This window comes from Electrona antarctica (assembly GCF_951216825.1).
Source record: "Electrona antarctica genome assembly, chromosome: 3".
Classification (NCBI taxonomy): Eukaryota; Metazoa; Chordata; class Actinopteri; order Myctophiformes; family Myctophidae; genus Electrona; species Electrona antarctica.
The window spans coordinates 57,692,669-57,705,220 of NC_136808.1; the positions used below are offsets into that span (position 1 = coordinate 57,692,669).

At 45.9% G+C, this 12,552-nt stretch overlaps 1 protein-coding gene across 1 annotated transcript in view; it reads right to left on the bottom strand.

The window, feature by feature from the left end:
* Positions 1–12,552, bottom strand: part of unc13c (unc-13 homolog C (C. elegans)) — a gene marked incomplete at its 5' end in the record, with an annotated part of 345,183 nt that overhangs the window by 299,192 nt on the left and 33,439 nt on the right. Inside the window, 2 exons of the mRNA XM_079497470.1 lie at positions 5,335–5,406; positions 11,695–11,773. Of these exons, the coding sequence (XP_079353596.1) occupies positions 5,335–5,406; positions 11,695–11,773 (151 nt within the window). The remainder of the gene's footprint in view (positions 1–5,334; positions 5,407–11,694; positions 11,774–12,552) is intronic.

The window sequence follows — 12,552 nt, forward strand, 5'->3', positions numbered from 1 at the left end:
GAGAGGATTAGTTGGTCTAAACATCTGCCCAGTAGCACAGGTCAGTCTACTGGACACGGCTGCCAGGTCAGTGACATTAGTGACACACAGGTCAGTCTACTGGACATGGCTGCCAGGTCAGTGACATTAGTGACACATAGCGGGCACGATGACCCTCCATATCTGCAATGCCCACCTCCCCTCCCTCCTTCTCTCCTAAACAGCATATGGTGAGGTTCCGTCATGCAGTCCTCACAGGGGATGCGCTCTCGTGGACGTAATGCAGAGATAAAAAAACTCCCGACATCTGCTCGCCCTACTTAACCACGGCCGCGCAATCTGCAAGCTTTGCTCGGCTCCCCCCATTGCCACCAATCATCAACCACTCTCGCTCATCGCCTCGTCAGTCCCAGACCACCTCCCTCCACCATCGGGAGACGTTAGGACATCAAAACCCCCTAAAGTCCGAACCGTCCCCTTCAATGAGGCCTGACGCCTTTTTCAGCCTCGATACATGTGGTGCCGGCACACGGAATGCTGTGGGGACCGCGTGACGCGCGGAAAGGCCAAGTCATGTGTGCGTAAAACAGATAAAGCATACGGACATGTAAACAAACACATCCGTGTGCGCAGTGCGCACACACAAAATGGGCCATGCAGCGGCCTGCGAGAACAGAAAGAAACTGGGGATGGGGGTGTGGCGATTGGTGGTTTATAGTACATGATGTTCACTGTGTGTATTGTTGATGCAGTCGTACTGTGCGAGCTTCGCCAGGCTATACTCTGTATAGTCTAGTCTGAAGCTGAGTTGATGAGGTCCGCTTGTTCGTTCCTCTGAGAAATGGCATCGTACTACTTGCTGCTTTGCAAATCATAACCCATCCCCATGCACCGAGAGGCAGGAATGGATCGCAATCAATTGATGCAGAGAGAGAGAGAGAGAGAGAGAGAGAGAGAGAGAGAGAGAGAGAGCTTTAGAGGTCAGCACAGGAAGAAAGAAAGAATTCAGATACTTTGAGCATCGATTGAGATGCTGTTCTCCATGGCGTTGCCCTCTCCCAAAGCAGGGGTTCTCAAACCGTGGTCTGCGACCCCTCGGGGGTTCGCCAAATTATGTCGGGGGGTCCCCAAATTATTAATAATAATAATAATATAAATTTTTGCAACTGAATGGCTGGAAAATGGAAATGAAGAGTTTACACAGTACACATAGTTCATGCATAAACTTTCCTTAATGATTATACCTGGTTTCAGTATTCCTTTATGATATATTTTCTCTAACATTAAGGTTATTCTTGTAGTCATTTTGTATTGGTGGTGGGAAGGGGGGCAGGACGGGGTCGCGAGACATGGCCAAAGCATTTCCGGGGGTCCCCAGCCAAAAACTTTGAGAACCCCTGTTCTAAAGCACCATGTTCAAAACTGTTCTCCTGCATGCTTCTTTAAAGCACCATGTTCACCACTGTTCTCCATGCTTCTCTAAAGCACCATGTTCACCACTGTCCTCCATGCTTCTCTAAAGCACCATGTTCACCACTGTCCTCCATGCTTCTCTAAAGCACCATGTTCACCATGTTCACCACTGTTCTCCATCCTTCTCTAAAGCACCATGTTCACCACTGTTCTCCATGCTTCTCTAAAGCACCATGTTCACCACTGTTCCCCATGCTTCTCTAAAGCACCATGTTCACCACTGTTCTCCATGCTTCTCTGAAGCACCATGTTCACCACTGTTCTCCATGGCTGTGCCTTCTCTAAACTCTAAAGCACCATGTTCACCACTGTCCTCCATGCTTCTCTAAAGCACCATGTTCACCACTGTTCTCCATGCTTCTCTAAAGCACCATGTTCACCACTGTTCTCCATGCTTCTCTAAAGCACCATGTTCACCACTGTTCTCCATGCTTCTCTAAAGCACCATGTTCACCACTGTTCTCCATGCTTCTCTAAAGCACCATGTTCACCACTGTTCTCCATGCTTCTCTAAAGCACCATGTTCACCACTGTTCTCCATGCTTCTCTAAAGCACCATGTTCACCACTGTCCTCCATGCTTCTCTAAAGCACCATGTTCACCACTGTTCTCCATGCTTCTCTAAAGCACCATGTTCACCACTGTTCTCCATGCTTCTCTAAAGCACCATATTCACCACTGTTCTCCATGCTTCTCTAAAGCACCATGTTCACCACTGTCCTCCATGCTTCTCTAAAGCACCATGTTCACCACTGTTCTCCATGCTTCTCTAAAGCACCATGTTCACCACTGTTCTCCATGCTTCTCTAAAGCACCATGTTCACCACTGTTCTCCATGCTTCTCTAAAGCACCATGTTCACCACTGTCCTCCATGCTTCTCTAAAGCACCATGTTCACCACTGTTCCCCATGTTTCTCTAAAGCACCATGTTCACCACTGTTCTCCATGCTTCTCTAAAGCACCATGTTCACCACTGTCCTCCATGCTTCTCTAAAGCACCATGTTCACCACTGTCCTCCATGCTTCTCTAAAGCACCATGTTCACCAATGTTCTCTGCACCATGTCCACCACTGTTCTCCATGCTTCTCTAAAGCACCATGTTCACCACTGTTCTCCATCCTTCTCTAAAGCACCATGTTCACCACTGTTCTCCATGCTTCTCTAAAGCACCATGTTCACCACTGTTCTCCATGCTTCTCTAAAGCACCATGTTCACCACTGTTCCCCATGCTTCTCTAAAGCACCATGTTCACCAATGTTCTCTGCACCATGTCCACCACTGTTCTCCATGCTTCTCTAAAGCACCATGTTCACCACTGTTCTCCATCCTTCTCTAAAGCACCATGTTCACCACTGTTCTCCATGCTTCTCTAAAGCACCATGTTCACCACTGTTCTCCATGCTTCTCTAAAGCACCATGTTCACCACTGTTCTCCATGCTTCTCTAAAGCACCATGTTCACCACTGTCCTCCATGCTTCTCTAAAGCACCATGTTCACCACTGTTCTCCATGCTTCTCTAAAGCACCATGTTCACCACTGTTCTCCATGCTTCTCTAAAGCACCATGTTCACCACTGTTCTCCATGCTTCTCTAAAGCACCATGTTCACCACTGTTCCCCATGTTTCTCTAAAGCACCATGTTCACCACTGTCCTCCATGCTTCTCTAAAGCACCATGTTCACCACTGTTCTCCATGCTTCTCTAAAGCACCATGTTCACCACTGTTCTCCATGCTTCTCTAAAGCACCATGTTCACCACTGTCCTCCATGCTTCTCTAAAGCACCATGTTCACCACTGTTCTCCATGCTTCTCTAAAGCACAATGTTCACCACTGTTCTCCATGCTTCTCTAAAGCACCATGTTCACCACTGTTCTCCATGCTTCTCTAAAGCACAATGTTCACCACTGTTCTCCATGCTTCTCTAAAGCACCATGTTCACCACTGCTCTCCATGCTTCTCTAAAGCACCATGTTCACCACTGTTCTCCATGCTTCTCTAAAGCACCATGTTCACCACTGTTCTCCATGCTTCTCTAAAGCACCATGTTCACCACTGTTCTCCATGCTTCTCTAAAGCACCATGTTCACCACTGTTCTCCATGCTTCTCTAAAGCACCATGTTCACCACTGTTCTCCATGCTTCTCTAAAGCACCATGTTCACCACTGTCCTCCATGCTTCTCTAAAGCACCATGTTCACCACTGTTCCCCATGCTTCTCTAAAGCACCATGTTCACCACTGAAGCACGACAACGGCGCTGCACAGAAGTACCGTGTTGTTCACAACGACACAAACACAAGTATGTTCACTACAGAACATCCAACATCACTAATGAACCGACAGTGGTGTAAAGTAACTATAAGTACATTCACCTAAGTACTGTACCAGTCATTGTCAACGGCATTCAATGTTTGCGTTAACACCATTTTTGTGTGTGTGCACAAATCCTCAAAGCTGGACATAGGAGGGGCTATAGCGCCCCACAAAAATGTGAATAGTTTTTCCACCACTGTGAATAACCACGGTCACTTCTGAACGCACACATGGCCGTTTAAACCGAGAGCCATATCTTTGAATGTGCTCGTCTCTTCTAGCTCCTTTCTCTCCTGCCTTATTCTCCTCAGCCGCGTGACAGAAGGAGCACAGCGCAGAGACCTCAGAGACCATCATTTACAGCATCAAGCCCCGTGTGGAGATTAAGAGGCGGCCTGTACTGTAAAACTGCACACGCAGGAGAAGCAAGGAAGGAATTAACAAATGAATGAATAAATAAAAGCGTGACGGTTACAGTTATAGGGGGGTGGGGTTTGGGGGGAGGTCTCGTTGGATAGTGACGGCACACGGGCCCATTTAAAGAAATAAGGCCGCTGACTAATGCAATGCATCCAATTTTCATCCCTGAGGAGGAGAGCCTGTATACGCGTGTTCCTGGCACTGATCCGATCGCAGGGCATCCATCAAGTACACTATTGCAGGGAGGCCAACTGAGTTTGGAGCTCTGACAGTCTGTCAGCGTTCCAAAGACCCCCCACCCCCCACAACCAACCAACCCGCTCCCTCCCTCCCTCCCTCCCACACAGAGCAATACAGTCCATGTCCTAACACAACCTCTGCTTTGCTTATTAGCTATATGTCCCGCTATATGCCCATCCATCCATCCATCCATCCATCCATCCATCCATCCATCCATCCATCCATCCATCCATGCATCCATCCATGCATGCATGCTTACTTACTTCCACCCACCCATATGATATAGAAGCAAAGATCGAGTTAAAAAAAAAAAGTTCACTGGGCAAGAATATATATTATGATATATATATATGTTATATATATGTTTTCAGGATTTTTCAAAAATAGCAGATCTACAAGCTTGTAGATCATACTTCAATGGCAATATAAATTTAAAATAATGGTGGTCAAAAGTGGTCAAACGCTAAGATTGATCATCCATCCATCCATGCATGCATACTTCCACCCACCGACCGACACCGCCCAACCCACCCACCCCCACCCGCAAGCAAACATCCACTTCCTCCTGCAACCCCCCCCCCCCCCCCCCCCCTCCCCTGCGTCTCATAGTCCTGCCAAGACTCCCTCCCTCCCCGAATTGGAGACAGAGAACATTGAATTAGTGTCTCCTTCAGTGCCTCCCCATGCAGTAGCATCCATCCCTCCGTTCCGCCTCCGCTGCATATGAGGGCCTTGGCCTCCATTACAGCATTACAGTGTGTGCGTGTGCGCGCATGCGCGTGTGCGTGTGCGTGTGTGTGTGTGTGTGTGTGTGTGTGTGTGTGTGTGTTATACAACAACAGAGGCAGTATAGGCAACCGGACATGGACACAGTAGTGCAGGTTTATACAGCATAGCTACTCACCAGGTCTTCGTTATTCAGGGTGGAGCGGTTCACCAGAGCGAACGAGATGCCTGCCTTTCGAGCAGTGAGGGTCTGGGTGAGCAGAGAGAGAGAGAGAGAGAGAGAGAGAGAGAGAGAGAGAGAGAGAGAGAGAGAGAGAGAGAGAGGAAAATGTCAACAGATGAAATCCACCCACATCATTATGCCCATCAGCACTACTAAATGAATTTACACAATTTACTGTAGGACTCCTGCAAGAGACGACGCAAAGACACAGATAGAATTTAACAGCCTGTAAAAGCACTATGAATAATTTAGTGTGGGAGGGAGGGAGGGAGGGAGGGAGGGAGGGAGGGAGAGGGGGGTGGAAGAAAAAATAAATAAATGAAAGTATCGGCGCTATGAAGGGAAGGGAAAATACATCCGGAGTTGAAATGCAATGTAAGACACTTTGATCTGAAGTTTTACGCCCTGGACGGACCTCTGCTGTGTCAGGTTGTTTATGTGGAGTATTTGACGCTATGGGGTCAGATGGTAAGATGAGACAGATCTATGTTAGATCCATGGATGGACACAGACCGACACATGCTGACTGCATGTGTCTGTCTGTGTAAGACAGCATACACGGATCATTTGAGGGAGGGGGGGGAGAGAGAGAGAGAGAGAGAGAGAGAGAGAGAGAGAGAGGGGAGGTTGGTACTGTCTGATATTTTATGATTGATAATATCACAATGTAATAGGAAAAAAATATAATAAAACAATCATTATACAACAGGTCGTTTCGAGGAAGCAATCTGATTGGTTGAAACAGCCTTCTAGCCGTGGATCAAACCAGCACCATTCACCACCTAATCAAAACAAAGAATTCAGCTGCTCTGTTTTCCCAGAGCACTAGAAAACTCGGTGGCTAGGCTAGCTAGTTTCTTGGGACATTTGTGGTCGTAGTGACTACATCTGTCATTAAAAAAATATATTTTTTCAGCGATTTTCTTAGTTTTAACTAAGGGTAACTGTTGTATAATTGCAATATTACACGAGAGGGTGTGGTTTAACGTGATTATTGCCACTTTAGTGATGCTTGCGGAACTCGACTTTGTCTTGTTCCTTACCGCATCACTGCCGTGGCAATAATCACGTTAAACCACACCCTCTTGTGTAATATTGCTTAATTCAGGGATTCTCAACGTTTTTGTCCGGGGACCCCCGGAAATGCTTTGGCAATGTCTCGGGACCCTCGCCCCGCCCCCTCCCGACCCCCAATATAAATTGACTGCTACAATAACCTTAAACCATTTTGGGCGGGAACCCCTTTTGGTGTTTTAAGCATTGTTATAATTTAGCTATTGAAAAATAGCAGATCTACAAGCTCATAGCGCGCCACCGAGTGGCGCGCTATGAGCTTGTAGGTCTGCTATTTTTGAAAAATCGTGAAAATAAAATTTTAAAAAAAATCTTTTTTTTATTTTTTTTGAAAATAATTTGGGGACCCCCTAAAATAATTTGGCGACCCCCCGAGGGGTCGCGACCCACGGGTTGAGAACCCCTGGCTTAATTAACCCTATAGCTTGCCTGTTTGGGCAAAGATACAGAGAGAGAGAGAGAGAGGTTTAGAGAGAACTTACCAAGGCCTGTGCGTTCCAGAAAGCCGTGGAAAAGGGGAGGATGAGGGGGAACAAGAGATTGCGTTAGGGATGGGCTTCGGGGGACGAAGGGGCTTTGAGAACAGAACAGTGAAGCAGTATAAAAGAAAGAGTGACAAATCATTTATCCATACTGAGTGCATAGGTGTCTCGACTGCCATGCATGACTGCTGCGTTGGCGCATCAGAAAGCACTATAGACAGGTTGCTGCTCGCTTGCGAGACATTATACAGTCCTTATATAAGTCACGACGAGTCCCATTCATGTATCAAAGTGTTGCTAATGGGCTCTATGCACACACACACACGCCATTTTGGGAAAGAACTCGGGGGCCCATTCCCTACTTCCTTCACAGGTGTTACCGCTGACACTAACGAAGGCTCTGTTCCATTCTGGTCAAACAGAGTCAGGGTGCTGCTATATTGTTTTGCGTGTTGGCTCGCTGGAAACACCAGTGGGTCTCAAAGTGTCCCTGAGTGGGTTCCAAATGGCCCCGTACGGGTGTGTAACACTGAGAGTGTAAAAATGGAACCAAATGGACCTGTAAGGGTCCATTTGGTTCCATTTGGTACACTCTTTTTTTTTTCTTTTTTTTTTTTAAGATATTTTTTTGCGGCTTTCGCCTTTTATTGGTTTTTTTGAAGGGACAGACAGTAGGCTGACAGGAAACGGGAGAGAGATGGGGGAAGACATGCAGTAAAGGCTGTGTCGGGCTCGGGAGTCGAACCCGCGGCACACTGCGACTGGATTACCAGTCGGGTGCCCAGACGGTTACGCCACCGCCTGGGCACCATTTGGTACACTCTCAGAGTTATGGGGGTCCTTGAAATTAAAAAAAAAAAAGTTTGAGAAACACTGCACAATAATGGAACAGAGTCTTAATTAGTATCATCGGTAACACCTGTGAAGGAGGTATATAGGGACGCAGCCCGGAAGTAGGAAGAGATATTCTGTGTGCATATAGCCCATTTGCAGTCATGCTTGGCACTTTTATATCTGGTCCCATGTTTTGGTTTGACGCACGTCGTATACGGTATACATTCTACTGTTGTCTGCCCTGCACAATACGTGTGTGACGCGTACGGGGCCTCTGGAGCGCGAGACAATGCACACTCATGTATGGGTGAAGCCGGCTGACGACTCACAATCAGGACACTGTGACTCACACGCACAACGCACATGTAACACGGACGCACACACACAGACACACACACACGTTTACATAGACATATACTCACACATTTACGGTGTACACACACACACACACACACACACACACACACACACACACACACACACACACACACACACACACACACACACACACACACACACACACACACACACACACACACACACTACTGTAGCTACTATGTTCTTCTCCATTGAGCCTGGGTGGGTGACCACAGAGATAGAGAGGGAAATAGATAGACACTTATATCCCATTCTAGTGGCGGTTTGTGGTGGTTTATGCAACGGGAGGAGAATGCAGACATGGATCAGCTGACCATAATAATAGGATCGGTTCTTTACCACAACGACCCCCTTGGTTCTGTGCAGCCCGGCTATGGTAAAGATCCATGGAGGAGGCCATGGAGCAAAATGTAGGACGACCCGTGTTGACCTCTACATGATCTGTGTGTGAGCGTTGATGTTCAAGTTCAAGTATCACATGCAGTAGCACGGCTGACATTGCTGCAGGCAATTACAGTCATGTCCCATGTGTCCAGATGGTACCAAGTATATATCGTTAATAAGTTCTTTATTTTTTAATCAATTTCAACAGGTTTGGGTTTTTTGTTTGCTTTTGTTTTGCACAGGGTTCTTTTTAAGACCTTATAGAAACGATAGGAACCCTGATCTCGTCATCAGAACGCTGCTGCTGCCTTGAAGCAATCGCACAGCAAGATGTGGGGGACAGAGGAGAGGCATGAGAAAAAAAATGGACCAATTAAAGATCGATCGAAAGAAATCTACTGACTTCATCCCCCAGGTGTAAAAGGCTTAGCTCGGTGGTCACCTTTACACGATTTAAGAGCCTCACACAGTTAAATCACAAAGTCAATGAAGTCCTCCGATATATTTTTGGGTTGAGTTGTCAACATTTCGTGTTCAATTGCATGTTTAAGCACCCGCCGAACAGAGGCACAGCAACACCATTTAACCACATGAACCCTTAGCGTCCCTATTATGGCCATGCCAAAAATATCAGACCTGCTGTACAAGCTCCCAAAGCATTGCCACGCAATGCATTGTGAGCTTGCAGATCAGCTATTTTCAGGCTAAGAAATTTGCTGTAGAGCAGCGGTTTTCACCCAGTGGTCCTTGAGGGGGTTCCGGAGAGTTGGTAACCAAATGGACCCTTATAGATATTTAACTCTTGAGAGTGTATAATGAAACCAAATGGGTCCATTTGGTTTCATTGTTCACTCTCAATAGTTAAGGTATTGTTAAACATCTGCATTACTTAATTTTCAAGAAGTCTACACAATTAGAGAATGTAGAATAATTGATATTTTGATCGCTTGCCTGTTATCTCTCCTATGGTACCAACATCAATACAGCATGGAATTGGGGACACAATCTTATCCAACGACAACAAAATATTCAAAGCCTTGGGTTTGAGAAGCTTAATGTCATCAAATGGTGGTCCGTGGCTCAAAGGCCAAATCAATAATGGGCCTTGACATGAAAAAGGTTGAAACCCACTGCTGTAGAGGGGGAAAGGAGAGGGGCCAAGTATAGAGCCCTGGTGTACCCCATAGAGGGGGAAAGGAGAGGGGCCAAGTATAGAGCCCTGCTGTACCCCCATCAGTGAAGTATATGGTTTAAGTGGTTAAATAATGTCAAGCGTCAGTGAGGCTGAAATCTGACAACTCACTGAAAAATATCACCCATAGCTGTTATGGGTCTATGTAAGAATAGCAAATATACACGCAAAGAAAAAATAAAAATAAATTAAATAATAATTGAAAAAGAAAACAACGACAACCCATACTTACCAAGACATTGTTGGTTATTAATTTCATGAGAGATATGGACAAATAGCAGCATCAACTCATGTTGTTCACTGTCATATTAAACATTCATCAGCAGACTACATTTAATGCTAAATCAAGGTGCTTTATCATTCGCCATTGACAATGCATTTAGTCAAAGTCTCATTTCTAAAAAACCTTAACAGTTTCTTTAGATTCTGTATGGACAGGAAGTCCAGTCAATTTGTTCACTTAAAACAGGCTGTCAAGAGGCTACTACTTCAGTCTTACTTTCATTCTACATGAGGACAAACAAACAAACAAACACTGACAAGACATACAATACAATAACAAACAGACAGATATAAAATGGTTATAAACAGACACCAGGAATAATGGCATCGGACAGACTAGGTTGTGTCAGCACTCCGTGGGAATGAGGACTGCGTATAAGGATGTGTGTGTGCGTTGATTCGAGCGAGCGTGTGTGTGTGTGTGTGTGTGTGTGTGTGTGTGTGCATGCACTTGGACTCGACTGGTACAGTATACTACGGTTAAGTTAAGTGCATTGCGAATAGAGCTGTCATTCTCTGTGTGGAATACATTATAATAACACATTCTGTTGCATTAAAACCAAACATCAGCGTGACACTCCGCGACCTAAACGCTCCCCCCTAAAGCGGTTCCTTAATAGGCGTGTTTCGCGGCAGCAGCCTCGAGCTTTCGGTCTTGCCGTTTGGTCCAGTCAATGTTATCGCCAATTAATCTCCATCACCTCTCTTAGTTGCATAATGAGCGGAGTTCGTCTTCCTTTGTTTGGGGGGGGGGGGGATCCCGCCGATCGTTTCGGAAATACTTCTGACACTTTATGAAGACATTTGCATTTCAGATTACACATCATCTCTCTCCTCCGGCCGAATCTCATTATCGCTTTAATAACTCTAATGGCTCTTTTGTTCCCTTGGTTTTGTTTTCTCAAGTGCTGCTGCTGCGTGAAAAGTGTTGCGTCTAATGAAATAATTAGTGCCATTATTGCATTGAAGCAGGACTGGGGGGGTTATAACCTCGCGTCACCAGGCTTTCCACCTCAGAGGAGAGCCTGGTCTGTGTTACTAAATCGCTGCGTGATCCGGTCAGGAGCGGATGATATCGTTACGTCATGTTGTAGTCATTGTTTTGTAGTCATCATGATGATATTGTTACGTCATGTTGTAGTCAATGTTTTGTAGTCATCAGGATGATATCGTTACGTCATGTTGTAGTCATTGTTTTGTAGTCATCATGATGATATTGTTACGTCATGTTGTAGTCATTGTTTTGTAGTCATCAGGATGATATCGTTACGTCATGTTGTAGTCATTGTTTTGTAGTCATCAGGCCGGAACCCTCAATCTGGAACTTCCTTTCCCTTCAAACCGGAAAGAATAAAAACCTTCCCAATAAAAGTGTGACTCGTTCTCTCGTAGCCTCCGGCTCTTATTGGGATAAATTGGTTCAGGAAGTCCCCGATTGACGGTTCCGGCCTGATGACTATACAAAACACACACGACTACAACATGACGTAGCGATATCATCCACTCCTGACCGGATCATGAACCCAAAAAGGAACGTTGCCCAGGCTAGGGGGGGGCTATACCTCGTACTACGCACACAGCAGCAGTTCCATGGGCGACGTGCGGTGGCCAGTGGCGGGCCGGGGCCATGTGCCTCGGATATAGATTGGACATAAATCACACATAACCTTGTTGCAGTAGATAACTCACCAGGTCTCGGACAATGGGCACTGTCCTCTTGCGGCGTAAATCTGGCATGCTGTCAATACCATAAAGAATGCTGCCGGCCCTGTAGGGGAGCAGACAGATTTAGGGTGTATTAATATCATAATAATGCTGCGCTGGGGGAGACATTACTACGCTGAAAGGGAGCCTTGATTTACACTGGTGGTAAACATCATGGATCACACACCTCTTCCACAACCTGTCTGAGCCACCTTTCTCCTCTCTCTTTCTGCCCTGGCCGCGCGACCTACACACAGGGGCGCCCGGTGATCTGTCTTACTCTCAGCAGTCTTAGGCCTCACTCAGACCTTTACAACATTGATGCATGCTTGTTGTATGAGTGTCATGGCCGCCCCAATGCATTTCCAATGGAAGTCACATGGTTTGTAGTCCACATTTTGGACTACAAGCTGTTGTATGGCTTTCGGCTGTGTTTCGACTGCGCCCCTCCCCCTCATACAACACAAATGTTGTGTCAAACCATGTGACTCCCATTGGAAATGCATTGGGGCAAGCGGTGTCACACCCTTTGTATACAACAAGCATACAGCAATCTGTTGCGACCATGTGAGTGAGGCCTTACTCTCAGTGGTGTAAGTACATTTACCTGAGTACTGCACTTAAGTATGATTTTGATGTATTTGTACTTTACTTGAGTATTTCCAATACTTTTATGTCTACTTCACTGCATCTCAGAGGCAAATATTGTACTTTTACTCCACTACAGCACATTTTTTTGGAAACTTTAGTTACTAGTTAGTTACTTTGTAGATTTTCATTATTATTACAAAACACACATTAACCACTTCAGCCCTATTCACATTTTGGCTATTTTCAAAATAT